This window comes from Prunus persica, chromosome G8 (assembly GCF_000346465.2).
Source record: "Prunus persica cultivar Lovell chromosome G8, Prunus_persica_NCBIv2, whole genome shotgun sequence".
Classification (NCBI taxonomy): Eukaryota; Viridiplantae; Streptophyta; class Magnoliopsida; order Rosales; family Rosaceae; genus Prunus; species Prunus persica.
Genome location: NC_034016.1, coordinates 9,053,264 through 9,072,623, shown reverse-complemented (window position 1 = coordinate 9,072,623; position 19,360 = coordinate 9,053,264). Strand labels below are relative to the sequence as shown.

The window sequence follows — 19,360 nt, the reverse complement described above, 5'->3', positions numbered from 1 at the left end:
GAAGAAATGGTTGTGATAGTTGAGGAATGGCTAGGATGGCTGCTGGAATACTTGCAGTGGCTGAATGGAGGAAGGAAAGTGGTCTAGTGGTTGCTGAAAGGGGTTGATGGCTGTTGGGATACTTGCAACAGCCAAGTGAGAGAGTGTTAGCTGAAGAAAAATTAGTGTCCTTTGCTTGAGCCATGAATGCCAATTTATAGAGGGTGAGAGTTTTCCTTTATTTTCAATAGGTAAAGAGAGGTGTTGGAACTAGCCTATTTCCAGTGGTTAAAAGGGAGCACTAGGGCATGCTATTTTCCAGCAGGTAAAGCTAGGTACCATAAACTGATTATTTCCTATGGGTAAAAGGAAGCACTGGAAACTGCTTGTTTCCAATGGATAATAAGAAGTGCTGAAAAAGGCTTGTTTCCAATGGGTAAAGCTAGGTATTTGGAAAATGACTATTTCCTATGGGTAAAAGAAAGTGCTTGAAAAATATCTCATTTGCTCACCCACATTAGAGAACTCTAAGTAATGGGCTTAGATTTTGGTGCTCCCAAGTAGCTAGCCCAAAGTCTCCATTATCCAAGAGTTTTCGTGGGCCTTGTGGACCTCCGTAACCTTCCACACCACAATCCCTCATGCAAGCCCGTAAACCACACGACTTGGGTTCATAGTGATTAGCATGGGAAAAATGTATTATTAGTTTGGCATGGCATGTACATTATTTTTATATTTATTTAATGAATTAAATCCCAAAATACAGCTTGGATTAACGCATAACCGACATTATATGTTATATTGGGCTTTAAATGTCTTTGGGCTTCCTGTGACTTTTTTGGGCCTCAACACTCTTCTTCTTTGACTTTCAGTTCTGTCTCCATAGACATCCTTCTTCTGGCATGCTTGAATGGTAAGTAACCTTCTTTTATTGGCAACTTGTGCTCCACCCGCCCTCTATCCAGTCCAGGCATTTCATGTTATGCCATGCAAAACAATCTTTGAAATTATACAGAAGTGTAATGATTTCATCCTTCAATGGTTCTTCTAACAACTTGCTGATGAAAGTAGGTCTGGGGTCCTCTTCTGTCCCAAAATTTATTTCTTGCAAAGGATCCTCCATCTCTGGTAGAGAATCATCTAGTGATGCTGGTGCAAACTCCAATTCTTCCTCTTGTAGATTTCCTTCATGTTCTTCCGTACTCTCATGCATGAATTCTGCCATGTTAATGGCTAGATTATGCATAAAGAGCTTCCTTTCTTCCCAATATACCAGCAATCTATTTGTAATGGATCGGATTGTTGTAGCTCGATCATTTTCCTGTGGTTTGAGGTAAACATTAGAATTGTGGAGGTTGAGAACGCAAGGTCTATTCCAGTTCTCTAGAGAACTAGCCAGACTTTCTTCAATGAGTTTTTGGGCCGTGACACCATGAGGACGACCATTCTGGTTAACTCCAAAGAGAGTGAAAGGGCCAAGGTCATCATGATAATACCTAGCCTCAAAACATAGTGCAGATGATAGGAATGGTCGTGGGTCGGCCTCCACAATCTCCATGAAACCTTCTTCATGCCAGAGGGCCAACTGTTGGTGTAGAGTGGAAGAAACACATAGACTCTGGTAGATCCAATCTCTGCCAAGCAGTGCATTGTAAGTGGCAAAAGTGGTGTCTACAACAAAAAATGCAATCTTCAGCTTCTTGGTTCCTACTATGACATCCACATCTAGTATTCCATAAGTCTAAGTGATGCCCTCAGCGAAGTTGGTGACCGTTAAGCGTGTTGGAATTAGTTCCTTCTCTGTTCTGCCCATCTTGATCAACAACCTGTTGGGTAGAAGATTAATGGCTGCACCTCCATCTACCATTACTTTGGGAATATGAACACCCCCAAAGTTTGCTGTTATGAACACAGGTCTTAGATGATTGGCCATTTCCTTGGTGGGCCTGGAAAAGCACAGATATTCTATGGAAAATTCCATGGCATTTCTGCCTGCTTTGGGAATAGTTGTTTGTTGTTCTGGCACCTCTTCCACTTCTGTCAATCTGCACTTAAAAGCTTCTTAAAAGAGTACATCTCCTTCCAAAGTGCTTTCTTGTCCTTCTGCTGCTCTAAACTTTTCTGGCAGGATGAACACCATATTAATGCCTAGATCACCTTGTAACAGGCTCTCTAATTCTGCGCCGAAAGCCTCAGTTTCTTCATCTAGTTCTTCATCATACCTCATCTGTTCTTCTCCATATATTCTATCCAGTCTTCTTGCTCACCTATTTCGAGGAGTCCAGTCTGGTTATCTGCAAATGGTTCGTAACCAACTGTTTCTCTTCATATTCTTCAATCCAATCCTCTTGCCCTTCTATTGGAATAGGTCCGAATTGACCTTGTGACTGTGAAGGTTCTAACTGATTGACTGAGGGTGAGGCAGGATAGATAAAAGATTTGCCTAGAAATTCTGTCTTTGTCAGCTCTTCTAGTTGACATGTTGTCTGTTATGCCTGATGAGCTACTTCTGGATTCTTCCCTTTTCTGGCAGAACTGGTCTCTGAAAGTACCTGTGTGTCATCCTTATTCTTGAGGAAGGTGTAGTATTGCCTTTGAACTCTCCTCTTCTGTGTTCTGGTTAGCTCCAGAGTTGGTCTACTGCTCTTTCCAACAGAGTACCATCTGCCTTTTATGATAGTTGCCAAGGGCTTGTCATTTTCGGGCATCTTAACTGGCATTTCCTTCTTTGGCTACTCTGTTATTCTTCTATTTCGTTGGGTAGGCCTTAGATAGTCCTTCTGTCTGGCTCTGTCTCTATATGGAGCCAAAACTGGGCCATGTTGGCATGATGTTCCAATCCTGTCAAAAACACTAGGTGTGGGTTGACTTTGCCTATCCAGGGTTACCTCTAACTCACTTTCACATTTGTATCTGCTGCACAAAACTACCCCAGCCGAAATGGTTGCCTTTGGCCTTTTCTTGACCTCTCTCGTGGCTCTTCTGGTTATGTTGAGGCTAGCTTTTGCTGTCAGTTTACCTCTCTTCTGTTCTGGCCAATTTAAGTTCACCATGTTGACTTAAGGTTGGGGAAAAAGATCTGTTGTTACTGAGGGAGGTTTCTCAACCAGTTTTAGCCTTCTTGTATGACGTCCCTGAAAACAACACAACTATTGGTGGAATGGTTCCAAGAGTTGTGCCATATGCAATATTGTCTACCCTTGAGTTCCTCTAGCTTGGGCAACTTGCGGGGCGTCTCTATTGCCTTCTGCTGCAGCATCTCATCAAACAGAGCATCAACCTTGGTTAAATCGAAGGAATAGACTTTGTTCTGTGCTGGTTTATTTAGAACAAACCCTCGTGTGTATGGTGGTGGCTTCTGGTCCTTTGGTGGCTTTGTCAAAGCCTTGCAATGTTTTAATTTCGCCATTTTTGCCACTGCAACTTCCCTTTCTTCCTAGCTTTATGTGCTTTCTTCTGATTTTACCTCAACCAGACTTAAGAAGATGGGGTTTTGTAATATGTGCCTTTGGAAGAGTTCCTCTTCTATTGTTCTTCCCTGAGCAGCTCCTCATATATAGATGCTTTGTCTGCTAATTCTGCCAGATCTCCAAATAGCATTCTATCAAATCTCTTCCTCAGAGATATTTTAAGGGCGATTTGAGCCATTTGAATGAAGTGCTTTTCTTCCATAGGAATTCAGCATTTCATTTTGAGCTTTCTGAACTTGGTTATGAAGTCTTGGGCAGACTCATCTTCATTCTGTTTGAGGGTAGCAAGATCACTAATGGTGACTTTTGGCTAAATCCTGAAATAGTAGTCATGGAAGACATTTTCCATCTGTTCCCAAGTTTGAACAGAATTGGTTGATAAGCTAGTATACCAGGTGAAGGCTTGTCCAGAGATAGAGTTTCCAAAAAGCCTTAGTTTTCAAAGAGGGTTATTTTTTATGGCTATACACTGGACAGAAAATCTGCCTATATGCTCAACTGATGAAGCATGGGTGTCCTCTCCGTTGAACAAGGTGAAGTTTGGTACCTTAAACCCCAAGGATAGAGGTATCTGATCAATATAAGTCGGATATGGCTTTTTGTAGGTAGGCCTTTCTCCTCTTCTGGCCTAAAGTTCCATCATCTCTCTGATCATTCTTTGAAGTGTCCCTATGTCATTCAAAGTATTAACAGGATGCGAATTTCGCCCATGTTCTGGTTGGTTGTGTTCAATCGTTTATTCCACTCTGTATGGCCTGGGCAGAACTTCCTCTCTATGCTCTTCCTCTTCTTCGAAATCTGGATGATTCCTCCAGTTTGCCCCCAGTCTGTTCCTGTCATTGTTGGCAAAAGGGTTAATTCCCCATCTACCTCTCCTGCCTCTTGCTAGTGGAGGGAATGGATTAGGGTCCATCCTTCTAGGTCTGTAGGCAACACAGCTGGTTGCTCAGGCAGAAGTGCCAAGGGCTGATCGCGTGGGGCCACTGGTTGTGGAATATGTGGAGGTTTTGGCTGGTTCTGAGGGGCCTGAACTGGTGCAGGGCTTTCTGGACGAACTGGAGCCTCATGTTATTGGATAGGAAGGGCTCCTCCCCTCTGTCTAGCTTGTATTTCTCCTTGTCCTGGGATTTCGGCTAACTGTGCAATGAGAGAATTCTCTTGGTAAGGCCATGCCAGTCCTGGTGGAGCTCCAGAAGGGAGATCTAGCTACTGGACCACCAAATCTGGGTTTGGGATTCTGGCAATAGCAGCCTCACAATCTTTTCTGAATTGCCTGTTGACTTGCCATTGCATCATGGCTATCATGTTGTTTAAAGTATCCTGGCTCCTTTGTGCTGTGGCTTCTTGCCGGAACACAACCTCCTGTATTTGGTTTAACCTTCTGGAGCCAGACTTGGAACGTCTACTCTTGGTACTACCATGGGCTGATTGCTTAGCATCACTTTCTTCTGACTCAAGTACTTCTCGGAGAGTTACCTGATCTTTTTCCATGGCACAACGTGGATTCTGGCTAGAACTTCTAATATTCATATACTTAGAAGATTCTTCTATGAGTATGTATACTGAGAAGTCCCACCGGGCGTGCCAAATTGTTCACCCGTTTTATATTTGTTCCTGTGATGGTAGGGTAAATGTCCCCATTGTCTTGAAAACCACTGACTGGTCAACAAGTCAACTTTCTGTTGTGTATGAGCGTGCCACTGGTAGCAATAAAAATCCTAGCAGACTTCTCTAAAAATGAATAACTTGCACCCCAAGTTACTGATTTCTAAACAAGCGATTATGAATTTGGGTGAGGAATATCTCCCAAGTAAGTTCTTTTCTTGCCTCAGACTAGTTAGGACTTCACAATTTTTCACAGTACAAAACTAGTAGTTTTAGCCATAATATATGACAAGAAAGTAAACTGTTTCAGGCAGAACTGCCTTTTACAAGACTCAAAAAGGGAAAGACCAACTCTAAAGAAGACAAAAAGAGCATTGGACTTCAATTTCTGCTTGGATAGCTAGTTTTGATCTGGGCTGGATTGGATGTGTCTATGCTGGATTGGACTATCAACACTTTCAACTGTCAAGTTTCAGTTGTAAATTGATACCAACGTTCGAGTTTGGGCAGAGCTTTAATCTATTTCAAGTCTTGGAAGGCTCTTTGAATGGGCAGAATTGGAACCTCTTCAGTCTGGAAGGGGCAGAAGTGGCTGGATTTGATGATTACTAAGCTGGAACTGCACTGTAGTACTTGTTTTGCTTGATCAGGGCTCTCCATAAATTTGTTGAGGTTTTCATATGTGTAAAACCCGAACTCTGCTTGATTTGGCTTATGCTGAACCAAATTTGTAACGAGAGAAATCTCGCTTTGAATGACTATTTCTCTGAAATTGAACTGAAGTTAGAGATTCTAGATTATAGCTGACTTGTTTCTTGTGGCTCAATGAGCTTTTGGTTGCTTCAGTGTTTTGAAGGCTTTTGATATCAAGTGATCATTTTGAGTTTTTGTTTTTGATTGATTTTTGGCTGTCCTTGATTTGTTCACCCCATCTCATATTTATAGGAAAGTGCTGGAGTGGGACTTCTAATCTTTTAATAATGGGCAGTAGATTTCCTAGAGGCAAGATCTTTTATTTTAAATGTTAAGGAAAATGGGTTTTTTATCTATTCTGGCAGACAAACCTATTAACAGTCAGTTCGTTATGGTGATCACTTCTCTGCTCTTTTTAAAAGAAAACCTAATCCCTTTTTTACCTTTAACTGCTCTTTGTAAGAGTTCAATCTGCCGTGATGGTTAGTTTGATTTTCCTGATGAACAACTCCCTGCACCCTACTTATCTCTTTAGAAAATGTAGTATGCTTATCTCTTGGAAATGATGTCTGTCCTGATGCAGATTTATATAGAAAGGGATTTTGATCTTGTTTTGACTGAAAAGACTAGATATATTTTCTTGTTTTAAGACCTGCTTTCATTAACTCCCTATCCACTCTCTTGTGATGGTTGAAATTGTTGACTTTTCAAAGTCAGGCAATCACGTGGGTTTTCTGAGAATAGACCTTCCAAGAAGAATCTGCTGACTTGTTTATGGGCTTCTTGAGAGTAGTGGTGAGAATTTTTAGAAGCTGGGCCCAATCCAATTTTTTAGATTTTTATTGATCTGTTTGGTGGTCAATTTGCCATTTTTTTAATTGGCAATTTTATTGACCTGCTTCGTATTTTTTACAACTCTGCTACTTCGTAAAAGACATGGGCCTCTTTATGTTTGTTTGGGTTGCTTTGTGAGAAGTGGGCTGGTGTGTGGAATTTCTTGGCCCAAACACATCTATAAGCACCTCTTTTTTCTATCTCGAAACCCCTCCCCGCCCCCCCGGGGTCTTTGGATTACTATGAGGCCGCGCACCTCCCACCTTAAGTCCCCTTCTTCGACTAGATACATATTGTCCCATGTCCCCATGTTGAGCTAAACCATCAACGTTCACCACACGTTTCGTGGTAGCCCTATTTCCCACGGAATTGCGTCACCAAAAGCCAAAAGAACCCTCTTCTAGTTCATAACCGGTGGCCACCGGAAGCTCACAAAAACCCTCTTCTAGTTCATAATTGACAGCCATCGGAATTGCGACATCAAAAGAACCCCCATCAGCTAATGTCTTACCCAGAGAGGTTTTTTCTTTGCTTTTGCTTAGACATCTAATTATTTTTTAATTTTTTAAATGTAAAACTGGCACATACAAAGTTACGTAAACATCGTTGCCATATCATCAATTTTTAGAGACTTTTGGATGGAGCTAATACCGAGAGGCAAGGTGGAACATCAAACCTTGGTGAAGGGGGCGAAGTGGGCCACTTTGACTTTTTGAAACAATGTGAAATTTAATCTTAATTTTAGGGGTGCTATTATAAATAAGTCAAAAAAAAGAAGAGAGAAAAAAAAGAAAAAGAGCTCCACTCTACATTGACAAAACTTTAAATCCAATTGAAACCTCAAACTCATAAAAAAGTCCATCTACAAGGAATAAGTCCATTACGTTGTAGCCACCACCACATGATTTTTTTATGGTTATATTGGGAGGATCACCACATGATTTCAATGAGAAAGAAGGAATTTTTTAATTTTTTAATTTTTTTTGAAGATGCAAGAGTAAGAATTTGGGGAAGAAGAAGTCATTTGCAGAGAATAGGAACAAAAGTCGAGCACATTTTATGTGAGAAAATAAAAGCAGAGGGTTTAGTGCGAAAAATTGAGTTCGAGGGACTAAATTGAGATTAACATTTAAGTGGAGATGAAAACGGTAATTAAGCATTTTATTTTATTTTGTATTGTCGTATATAAGAAATGAAAAGAAAAGAAAGGAATTTGTTGAGACTAGTCAACGCAGGCCAGTGACCATGGACAGCATCCTTCAGAAGCTGAGGAATTTGGACGCCTACCCTAAAATCAATGACGATTTCTTCAGCCGTACACTCTCCGGTGGCATTATTACCCTCGCCTCTTCCCTCCTTATCCTCTTGCTTTTCTTCTCTGAGCTCAGTATGCAACCTTTTTTCACTTTTTCTATTTATCAGCTCTCTCTCTCTCTACCCCCTGTTTATTTTTCGCTTTTCTAATAATTCTGAGGTGCGGAAAAAGTTAAGAAATTGTAGCATTTGGGTTGTGCAGGATTGCTTCTGTCATCTATATCTATTGTTTGTAAATGGATCAACTGAGATTTTTGTTTAATTTTATTTTTTGTGTTAAAAGCCAATTTGGTTCACTTCACACACTGGGCTTGGATTAATTGGGTTTTTTTCAGGGACAATTAAAAGTTTCTTCTTGATGAATAAATTTGTGGAGGGGAAATTCTAGGGTGTTAGAGGATTTGTGGAGGGGAAATTGGAGTTAGTTAGAGGATCATATTTGTAGCTATTCGTCGTGATGAATAAATATTTGTGGTGGATTAGATGATGGAAGGCCTTGATAGTAGCCATTAGCCATCGATCAAGGGATCAAAACTATCAATAAGCGGCACAATAATTGTATTAAGTCTGTTTGTAATGCTGAGTTCTTTTTCCCTTTTACTGCTGCAGTCATCGATCCAATTGGATGAATGCTGGAGCTATGACCACTTATTTTGCTGTTATATAATATTATAAAGTTGTATTTTATTTGTTTATTTATTCTTTTACTTGCGTGTGCTTGCAGGACTATACCTCCACACTGTTACAGAGTCAAAGCTGCTTGTAGATGCTTCAAGAGGAGAAACCTTACATATCAATGTAATGATCTCTGTATTTTTGCTTCCCCATGTTCACTTTTAAGTGATCAATGTTAAACCATTCATTTTACAATAACTTCAAAGGTTCAAATTATCATTCTTTGCAAGTTATAGTTGTTATTTTGTAAAACACCTTTTTATGTGTTATGTTCATACATTTACATCCATTCTGGTTTTGCACTTTTACATGGAGTAGTGCATTTGCATGTGAAATATTGTCCCACATAGTCGTTACTGGTTCTAGTTTTACTGATTATTTGTTTTTGGTTGAAACTGCAGTTTGATGTAACTTTTCCTGCTATCCGGTGCTCATTACTCAGTCTTGACACAATGGATATCAGTGGAGAACAACATTTTGACATAGTATAATACTACAGGCAGCTGCTTCTTGTTAATTGTTTTTCTGCGTTAATAATTGCAATTGTGTTAGGAACATGTTTAATATTGAATTTTATTGCAATCATGTTGCTTGTGACCAACTTTCTTGAATGTCATGCTTACTTCTTGTTAACAATCACAATTGATGATACATCTACTTGCAGCGACACGATATAGTCAAGAAAAGAATTGATGCTCATGGTAATGTAATAGAAGCTAAGAAGGATGGAATTGGCGCACCAAAGGTTTGTGGGAGCAGCCTTCTGGCATTTTTCTTCAGCATGCACTGGTTACATACTTATCTTACATGTTTGCACACCTATTTATACTTACAGTTTTCTGTGGAACAATATGGGCTGAGATAATACTATGACTTGTATTTTACTCTGCCTTTGTTTTGTGGACAAAACCATGTAGAAGTACAAAAAAAAAATTATGCACATGCAGACATCAGTTTCCCATGTGATTATAATATTTTCTCACAGCTTTCTAGCAGAAGCTTGCCTGTCTTTTTGAATAGAATGCCCATATATCCCTTCATGACATGATGTGCAAGTGCATCATTGCTCACTTTTAGGTTCTACGTGTTGGGTACAATTTGACGAGGCATATAAATGACATATTTGATTTACTGTGCATCTTGGTGCTCTTATTTTACCATCGACATGGAAAATGGTAAAGAAAAATATTTAGGTTTTGGTGCCTCATGCACCACTCCATTGGTAAACTTCATTACTGCTTTTGCAAGTTTGTTCACCTTTGTTGCATGAGTAATACACAAGAAAAACACCTAATAAAAGAGAGTTAAGAGTATGCCAGTTGAAACAAGAATTCTTCAATAGAAGAAACAAAAGAAGAGGAAAAACCCAAGTCATATTCCTTCATAATTAGCATATGTTGGTTGCTTATTCCTTGTTTTTTTTTAAATTTTTGGTTGGGAAAAACACAAGGAATAAGCAAAAAAAATTTATATATTCCATGTTGGCTTGTAATATGATATCGTTTTATCATTTGTTTGTTTGGCATGCTCTGAACCTGTTTTCCTTTTTTCACTTTACTTGCCTAATGCAGATTGATAATCCCTTGCAAAGGCATGGTGGAAGGCTTGAGCATAACGAAAAATATTGTGGTTCGTGCTTTGGAGCAGAAATGGTAATGATTTTGTGCTGTTCCTTGCGCTGCTATAATAGTTATCTTATTTTGAACAATAATGCTAGGGACACGAAATTTGAGTCCCAAATGATGTGGAAGATGCCACAGACACCACCAATTTTAAGGCTCTCTAAATTCTGCAGCTACAGATGCCCACAAAGAAACCCAAAAGTGAACCAAACCATAGAGAACTATTTGTGATTAACTAACAGGCTTCATGCGGGTGTGATTACCGATTGCTTAGAAAACCTATGGGTCTCCTATTTCTTCTTCTTTCATGCTAAATTTTATGCCAGAAAGTTCACGTAACCTTGGGGTCCAATTTTAGTGTTGCAAAATCCATCAACATGCAATGTTATTCATACATGACCATTCATAAGCTCACATCCTGTCCTTTTGTCTCATCTTAATAGAATTTTGTTTCCCATAAAAAATAAATAACCATTCATCAATGATATTATATAATAATATTTGAAAAGAAACATATTAGTAGTCATTTATAAAACATATGAAATTCAAGAACATTATCCAACAATCATAATGATAATCCAATAAGATTGTTCACAAAACATAAAAGCAATTCCATAAGAGAAAATACACTTCACCCCACTTGCTGCTGAACAAGCAAGAGTTAGGATCTTTGAGAGAGAAAGAGGCAGAAGGCCTCTTCTATCCACGTTGCTTTTTACTTTTAAGTTACCCCTTCCAAACGGTGTTGTTTTTGTCTGGGGGAGTTTTTATTTTTTTTATTTTTCATAGAAGGCCCAAATGGTTTATGCATCTTAAGCCTTATGAGAATAGCGTATGCCTTTCAGTACTTTTAGCACAGGTCGCCTGGGGGGTTTTTATTGTGCCTTTGCTATGATGCATGCCCCGGGAATGCCTTTGAAAATATTTCAATTCGAAGTCTCACTTTCTTCAGTTCCCCTTTAAGAAACGTAAATATAGTGCGAAGTTATGAATATTCTATCTCATGAACTCAAAAAATTCATATATATAATTCCATGTTGAAAGAATCTTTATGTGTGTCCTGAGACCTTAAGATTGATTGGTATATTTATATGTTCTTTCTTATGCAGTCTGATGATGACTGTTGCAACTCATGCGATGAAGTTCGTGATGCATATAGGAAAAAAGGTTGGGCACTGACAAATGCAGATATGATAGACCAGGTTAGTTTATGAGATGATTCTAATTTTTCTCTGTGCAATCTGGTTGACTGGCACAAACATCGACATATTATGGCGACAAAAAAATTCATAAGGAAATATAATTTTTCTTGTTGGCCCAGCAAATTGAACGAGGGTTTTTTAATTTGCTGTTCTTGAAGGTTAATAATTGGTTGGGGCACTCTTTCTTGTGTATAAAAGGGGAATTCTGAAATAAATACTGCTTCATGTGGATGGTAACTTTTTTTTTTTAATTTATAATTTTATAATTTTTTATCTTTGAGTTCTGCATATTTTTTTACCCATAGAAGAGAGAGAAGAGTCAGAAGAGACCACTGTAGAACTTGCCATATAAAATGTAAAGAGTTACATAATTAGTTTAACTGAATAATTCATAAACAACAACACCACAATTTTGATGTTGAACAAATTTAAAGGCACCCTAAAGTGCTATCCAGTGGATCCATTGGCAAGGCGGTCTTTGGGTCTTTAATCTTGGTCCCTGGCAATGACAGTCTATTGTCTTAGCATAGCTGGTCATTTCTTGAGAATACGATAAGCATATCAATATGCCAACACTACAATGTTTCTTGTCCATCGAATGTTATACTTTTTGGACTTTGTTTTAGAGAAAAAGGGATTTTGGGCAGCTTGGAGAAACTGGATGTATGGATGTTTGAAATCTGTTAACTTCTCTATAATTATTAATGGTGGACCCAGGGGTAAAATTGGCGCTACAAGGGGTTTAAGGTAATACAACTGCTATCACTCTTCTCTATAGTTATTAATGGTGGATAAGGCAAGAGAAGTACAGCTGTTGAAGGGTTTGTCAGTAGGAAGGGAAGAAGTGGAAATCTGTCATCTCCAATTTGTGGACGATACTCTTTTAAGGGAAAATCATAGTATTAACAATCTGTTATAGGTGATTAAATCTTATTGCGCCCTCCCAGTGTTAAGAATTAATAGAGCTAAGTGCTCAATTGCAGGGATCAATACCCAACATGGGAGATTGGGAAAGTTAGCTTATATTTAGGCTTGTGAAGTGGGGAGGTGGCCAATGGAATATTTGGGGCTGCCGCTGGGGGGGAACCCAAGAACTGTGGGTCTCTGTGGGCTCCACTCTCTTCCAAGTTTAGGGATACTACTTTATGTGCAATTTTTTTAAAACTGGAATGTGGATTTTATTAGTGTCTTTTGCTTGTTTGGTGATCCTGTTGCTTTCCTTTAGTTTGCTGTTGTTGTTTCTAGTTCCTTCTCTGTGGTCCTGTGGACATCCAATCCGTTGTACTTTACGCTCTTCTTAATAAAATTTGTTCCTTATCAGAAAAATGCTTGTATGTAACTGTATATCAAATTCACATACAAATAAAATATACATTCTTTGTTCTAATGCTTGTATGTAACTGTATATCAAATTCACATACAAAGAATTGTATTTATAAATTAGTGGTGGCCTATTATTTTACTTGCACTTCTAAGTGTATTTTGCTTTTGACAATGAAATCAGATTTTCAATTTTTTCCTTTATCCCTTTGACGATAAAATCCCAAGTGCTTATAGGTTTACTACGACGTTGTTTTACTATCATTTGCTTGTGGGGATTTTATATAATAAGTTAATGATTCTTATTCTGAATTCATTCTCTATAGTTAATTATTTATCGGTTGATTTTCTACTTTCTGTAGTCACAAATGTTAAAAAACAAAAGTGTAGTGTGTGAATGTGTGCACTTGGATGTTTTGTAATTTACACTCTCTGTGGTTAAAATACAACAAGGCCACTTTTGTATATAGGAAATATGTGCGACTTTCTAGAGTTACTGATGATAATCAATTTTTATATCATTGGGGAACGATGATTTATGATTTCCTGAACATTGAATAAAGCCGAAAATGTGTACAAGGCCCCACCCAAGGTTAAGGTTTTCGCTTGGTGGTACGCAGGATGGTTAACACTTGTGATTTACTCCAAAGACGTAGGCCAGGTTCCTTGTTATGCCCACATTGGTGTATTTTATGCAAGAGTGCAGGGTAGAGTGGGTCGCACTTTCTTATCTTGCAGGTTTAACTGGCAATTATGGTGTTTTTCATTTAATGGGATTAATGTTAGTTGTAGGGCACCAAAACACTGTTTTTCTTTGCTGGGTGTGAAATTTAAAGTATTGGGTGGGGGAAAGAAGGCTAAAGTAATATGGGGTTGTATGATGAGGGGATGGAAGTGGAGGAGGTGTGGGCAGCGCTTTGGGCGTCTGTTTCTCCTGATTTTAGGAAAGCTTCTATTTGTGACATTGTTCTAAACTGGGAAAGCTGTAGTGTCATGAATATGTTTTTGGTTTGTTAAACTAGATGTAGCCTGAGCATGACACGAAGCACTTTTGGGCCGGTCTTAAAGGCTGCCCACTGTACACCTCTACTCCCAAATTTGGGTACTTATGATGTTTCCGTAACATTATGTTGATATTAATTTTCAATGCCCCTTTGTTTTACAGTGCAAACGGGAAGGTTTTATTCAAAAGATTAAAGATGAAGATGGTGAAGGATGTAACATTGAAGGATCTCTTGAAGTTAATAAAGTGGCTGGTAATTTTCATTTTGTATCTGGAAAAAGCTTTCACCAGTCAAATATTCATGTGCAGGATTTGCTGGCTTTCCAGACAGATAGTTACAATGTAAGGAGCACTTTATTTACTTTGGTAGCAAATCAAATAATATTATCATGGAAGCTACTATAAATTTAGCCATCTTTCAATGTTTTTTGTTTTTGTTTGTTGTACATTCTTTCTATTTTTAATGAAATTTGTGTTTCTGATCATTTAAAAAAATTCATTTCAATTTCATCTTTCATGATACAGATAAGTCACAAGATCAATAGATTAGCTTTTGGTGACTACTTTCCTGGCAAGCTAAATCCCCTTGATGGGTAATTGTTTCTTTCTATCCTCACACTGTTAATTTCATGTTTTCAAATAGGATATCATATGGTGTTGTATTTCTATTGCAGAGGGCTTTGCAGTGGATCAATTTTGTTTCCAGGCTGGAATTTACATGTCCATGTACCTTTTTTTTTTCTTTCCCCTCATAGCTTTTCTTAGAGTGCTTAAATCTTTTGCACAGTTATCTTTTTCTTGAAGTAATGGGGTGACTCATTTAATAAATGTTGCTATAATATAAACTGTTTATGTTATAGTTTTAGTTGAAGGAGATCTACTCAAACATTTTCCCTAAACTTGTATCTGCTATCTTTTCCCACTTAAGAATATTTCCTAAACTTCTTACTGCTATCTTTTCCCACTTAAGAATATTTCCTAAACTTCTTACTGCATTTTCAGTGTACAGTGGAGGCAGGAAACACCGAATGGTATGTACCAGTATTTCATCAAGGTTGGTATTATCAGTAAACTATTTTGGGTTCCTTGCTATATTCTTCTAAGACAGGTAGTATTTGATAACTGATCTAAATGCAACAGAGAAAGGAAAAAAGAAAAGGGAAAATTCTTTTCTTTCCTGGAACTGTTTTGATTGTCTTATAATGGTGCTGAGATATTTAGACACTTATCTACTTTGCAGGTGGTCCCTACGTTATACACCAATATTAGAGGCCGTACAATTCGCTCAAATCAGGTACTTTGAAGCTTGTTCAATCTGCTTGGTCTATGTTAGTTGTCATCGCATCATGCCCTCACATGCACTAAAATTTGTATGATATAGTACTCTGTGACAGAGCATTTTAAGAGTTCAGAGTTGGGACACTCTCAGCTGCTTCCAGGAGTTTTCTTCTTTTATGATCTTTCTCCAATTAAGGTGTGTTTCTTGGTCCACATCTAACAAGCTATTCTGAACTGGATTTATACTATTTTATAATTATGCTGGTGCATCCACTTTTTTAATGGAAGATTTCCTTTTCTTAGTTTTGTGCTTTCCTTTTCTCCTAATGAAAAAAAGAAAGGATAAATTCCTTCTTGTTCAGAGAAAAAAGTTAGACTTTCCCCAGTGAAAACCTTCTACCATTGTGGAGTTTCTGCTCCGCACCCCCAAGCAATGCTTCCAAGTTCTGTGGATTGGCATATTTCTTACAGATTTTCATGTATCTTACGCCCTGGACACATGAAAAGCCCTAGATTCAATTTGGATTTAGAGCTGTATAATTTTCAAAAATCATTAGAAGTTTAGGAGGCTTGCCAAAACATTTCAAGATTAGCAAATAGTGTAAAATAAACCAGTTATGGTGATCCGCGTCGGTGGGCATACTGTGCATCCCTCTTCTTCTCCTTTGTGTTACACTGTTCCCTCAGATAAATACATTTAATGAACATTTAAAAGGAACTGCTAAGTTCAAACCATCATTGGGTACATCCACCTTTACATGATTAACCAAACATGATAAAAGAATGATAGCGTATAAGCTGCCAAGCTGAGGTGGGTTTGAACTATTCTCTGAATATGGAGAAAGTGTTGGATTCTAGCCTAACTGTAGCATGGAGCATATTCTATTAATCCCTCAAGAAACCTCATCCTGATTTGAACAAAAGAAAAAGAAGTGTATATCACAAAGTTGTAAGGTTTATATCACCTGTTAATAAAGCAGCGCATAAGGTTCAACAAACCTCATCCTGATTTGAACAAAAGAAAAAGAAGTGTATATCACAAAATTGTCATCACCTGTTAATAAAGCAGCACATAATGATGCCATTGAGATAAGAACTAGGATGAGCTGCCTTATATAGTAAACCATCTTTACGTTTGATCGATATTTCAGGTGACATTGAAAGAAGAACATGTTCCATTTTTACACTTTATGACCCATATTTGTGCCATAGTTGGAGGTACTGTCATCTCTCTCTCTCTCTCTCTCTCTCTCTCTCTTTCATTTTTCCCTAATTCATGTGTGTGCAAGAAACTGAGACAGTATTTGGGGTGTACTGAAATCCCTGTGATTGGTTTTATTTATTTCTTCCTTATATAACCATTTTGTTCATCAATCATGCATGTTGTGAAATCTAAAGAAAATTATTGAGTTCATTGCTAAATTTCCCTACAGTTTCTCTTTAGAGAAGTACTTGAACATTATTTTCCTCTACTCTTACAAAACCCTTTGTATGTTTCAGACAGGTAAGAAATCAATTTATTTAACTATAGATATTTTCCCTTTTTTATTTTGGAACAAAAATTATTATTATTGTAGTTTTCTTGTTTAGCACCTAGATTCAGTAGTTCCCTTACATCCACTTCAAGGGTCAAATGTACCACTCAATGACTCAGGATGACCACATGGGTGGTTTTTCGAGGTGTTCATAATGAGCATGTGCGTAGAAAAATCAGTGTCTCTTGAGTTGGAACTTCTTGTACAATGAAACTAGATATATGTATCACTCATGCTATTCATGTGCAATATTATAAACTTTTTGGTAAGAACAAAAAGCTTGAGCATAGAAACTAGTGAATAGTGAGGAAAATTGGAAGTTGGAGTTGACTGTTGTAACAGATTACAGCGTTTTCATTGTACTGTTGTATGATCCATGCTTTGGTATAAATAACATGTAACAGTTCTGGTGCTAGAATTTTCAGATCTTTGAAACCAGTTTTCCAAAGTCCTAATTTTGATGCATTGAAATCAGACTCTTTTTTTTCTTGGTTCTATTACTGGCCTTATTTTGTGCTAGCGTATTTTTGGTTACCAGTTTTCACTTTCCTACATTTAGTGATGGATAAAACTCGACTTTGTTTTCCAGGTATATTTACCGTTGCAGGACTTATAGATTCGTTTGTATATCATGGTCAAAGAGCAATGAAGAAAAAGATGGAAATCGGAAAGTTTGGGTGAATCTGACAGTTGGGTATGCGCTGCTCCAATATCCGTAGCTTTTTGAGACAATTGTTTTTGAGTAGCTGTTTATTGAGTTATTGTCTCATTAGTGTCATTGATCACAAATTGTCACCAAATATGTGAAATTATTCTCTTTAGTATCAATTTGTAAGTTAAACTTGCTAATTTTAAAAAGTGATTTCATGCATTTGGACCAATCAAAGTCCGCCCCATGCATACAGTGACGTCAGCTTGCGTATGAGACATAAACATCAAGAGTATAAGAAATAAACAAAACCTCAATCCTGTTATAAAATAACCTGGAATATGTGCGAATATTGAGTTGCACGTAAAGTAGATGAGACACAGTATTTAACGAGGTTCGGCTATGCCTACGTCCCCGGAGAACAGCAGTAGTAACTTTTCCACTATGTAAAATAATAGGGCTACAACTTTAGAGTTTACAATATGTAAGGCTCACTGAATTTTCTCTCTGCTCACGCACCCTATTTCTTCCTTCTCTTCCTCTTCTCTGCCTGACTCTCTTTCCTCTTTTCTTTCCTCCTTTCCCTTTCCTCTTCTCTTTCCTTCTTTCCTTTTCTTCTCTCTTTCCTCCTTTCCTTTTCTTCTCTCTTTCCTTTTCTTTTTTCTTTCCTTCTTTCCTTTTCTTTTTCTTCTCTTCTCTTTCCGTTTCTCTTCTTATTTATAGGCTGAAATAATCACTATTCATCACTATTCACTATTCACCCGTGACAGATAAACTCTACCAAAAGTCTCCAAATGAATAGTAATGAATAGTTAGTGGGCTCCACATGTTTATTCTTTTACAACACTCCTCCTTGGAGACCACTAATGATATGTCGGTTGTATCATTAAAGACTTGCTTGGAGAAAACCTAGTAAGGTAGAGAACTGATGGAAAGAAGAGTACAACAATCTGTATAGCATACTTCTGGATGCTCCCCCTGATTAATATCTCCCCCTGATGTCTTCATGACTATCTTTTGGATTGAGAATCTTTCTGAGTGAGTGAATGATGTAGCCACCAACAATTCATATAGTAAATATATTTCCAGTAAGCTATCTCTATGGAAATCATAAAAATTTTCAGAGTCCGCGTTTCCAACAAAACCTGGGCTATTTGTAAGATCATATGAAAGAATATGCCCATACATGGTGTTATGCGGAGATAGCATCAAATATACCTCACATCATCCCAAAATGATGGTGATGGAGTTGAGCCTTATCTGGAAAATATGATGTCCGGTCCAATATACTTCCGGAAAATCCTTAAAGTGCCCAACGGATAATCCTCATAAAAATGCTTCAATACTTTCTTAGTATAAGCAAGAATCTCGTTGGCATAATGCTCAATTTTTAAGTCGAGATAAATATTTCTTGAATTCTGCAGAATCTTTAATGTGTTGCAATCACATCAATGTACTCACTGAGGTAATTTATGCATATTAATATTGAGTACAAATTTTGTGCTTTAAGCACATGTCCTTTAGGGACTTGCTTTATGCAATGTCAATCTGCTCAACGGATTTTGTTTAAAAGGGATTAAACTTTATGACACATTATATAGCTTTAACCCAGCTATTTATACATCTTTAGGGAATCACTTCAGGCGATATGCTCTGCGCATTTAATAACCCTTAAAGATAATATGTTGGTCTCCGTTATTGTGTAATAAGGGGGGCACAATTGAATCTGTAAATATGGAGAAAACCCAACATTCCTTGTTTCTGCCAGAAACATTGTGTCATACAAAGTAGGTATATTCCCTTTTATTCCGAACACCCAAGTATAACTTTCAGTATTAACAAATTTGGGGTTCGTACTGTGGGTTTGTTCTTTCACGTTCATTCTCATTTATAATGGAATTACCTCGTTCCATTTTGGCCAATGATATTGTCGACATTTAATAATTGAACGTGGTTCCAATCAACACAGCTCATTGATGATTTGAGTAGCTACTCCAAAACCAAAAATTGTCATTCATCAATTCATGATCAAAAATTGTCATTCATCAATTCATGATCCCACCATTCTCATTTGCACGTGCATGCATCAATTATAAGCATTTCTTTGCTTTTGGGTACCCAAGCCACTTCAGAGGGCTTTTATTATGTGAGAATGTGGATTATAACCTCCAATGGAGCGTT

The 19,360-nt window shown here is 37.8% G+C and overlaps 1 protein-coding gene across 2 annotated transcripts; it reads left to right on the top strand.

The window, feature by feature from the left end:
* On the top strand, nucleotides 7,775-17,411 carry LOC18766310 (endoplasmic reticulum-Golgi intermediate compartment protein 3). Of its 2 annotated transcripts, XM_020570817.1 has the most exons (13): nucleotides 7,775-7,968; nucleotides 8,620-8,693; nucleotides 8,972-9,055; nucleotides 9,235-9,315; nucleotides 10,142-10,222; nucleotides 11,302-11,394; nucleotides 13,880-14,059; nucleotides 14,243-14,310; nucleotides 14,720-14,771; nucleotides 14,958-15,011; nucleotides 15,099-15,191; nucleotides 16,147-16,213; nucleotides 17,120-17,411. In XM_020570817.1, exons 1-13 carry the CDS (start codon nucleotides 7,827-7,829, stop codon nucleotides 17,209-17,211), a joined length of 1,161 nt encoding a protein of 386 aa, XP_020426406.1. In that variant the 5' UTR covers nucleotides 7,775-7,826; the 3' UTR covers nucleotides 17,212-17,411. The 2 variants fall into 2 exon arrangements, with proteins under 2 accessions (XP_020426406.1, XP_020426407.1); XM_020570818.1 differs by lacking the exons at nucleotides 16,147-16,213; nucleotides 17,120-17,411 and adding an exon at nucleotides 14,392-14,443 and having other exon boundaries at nucleotides 7,777-7,968.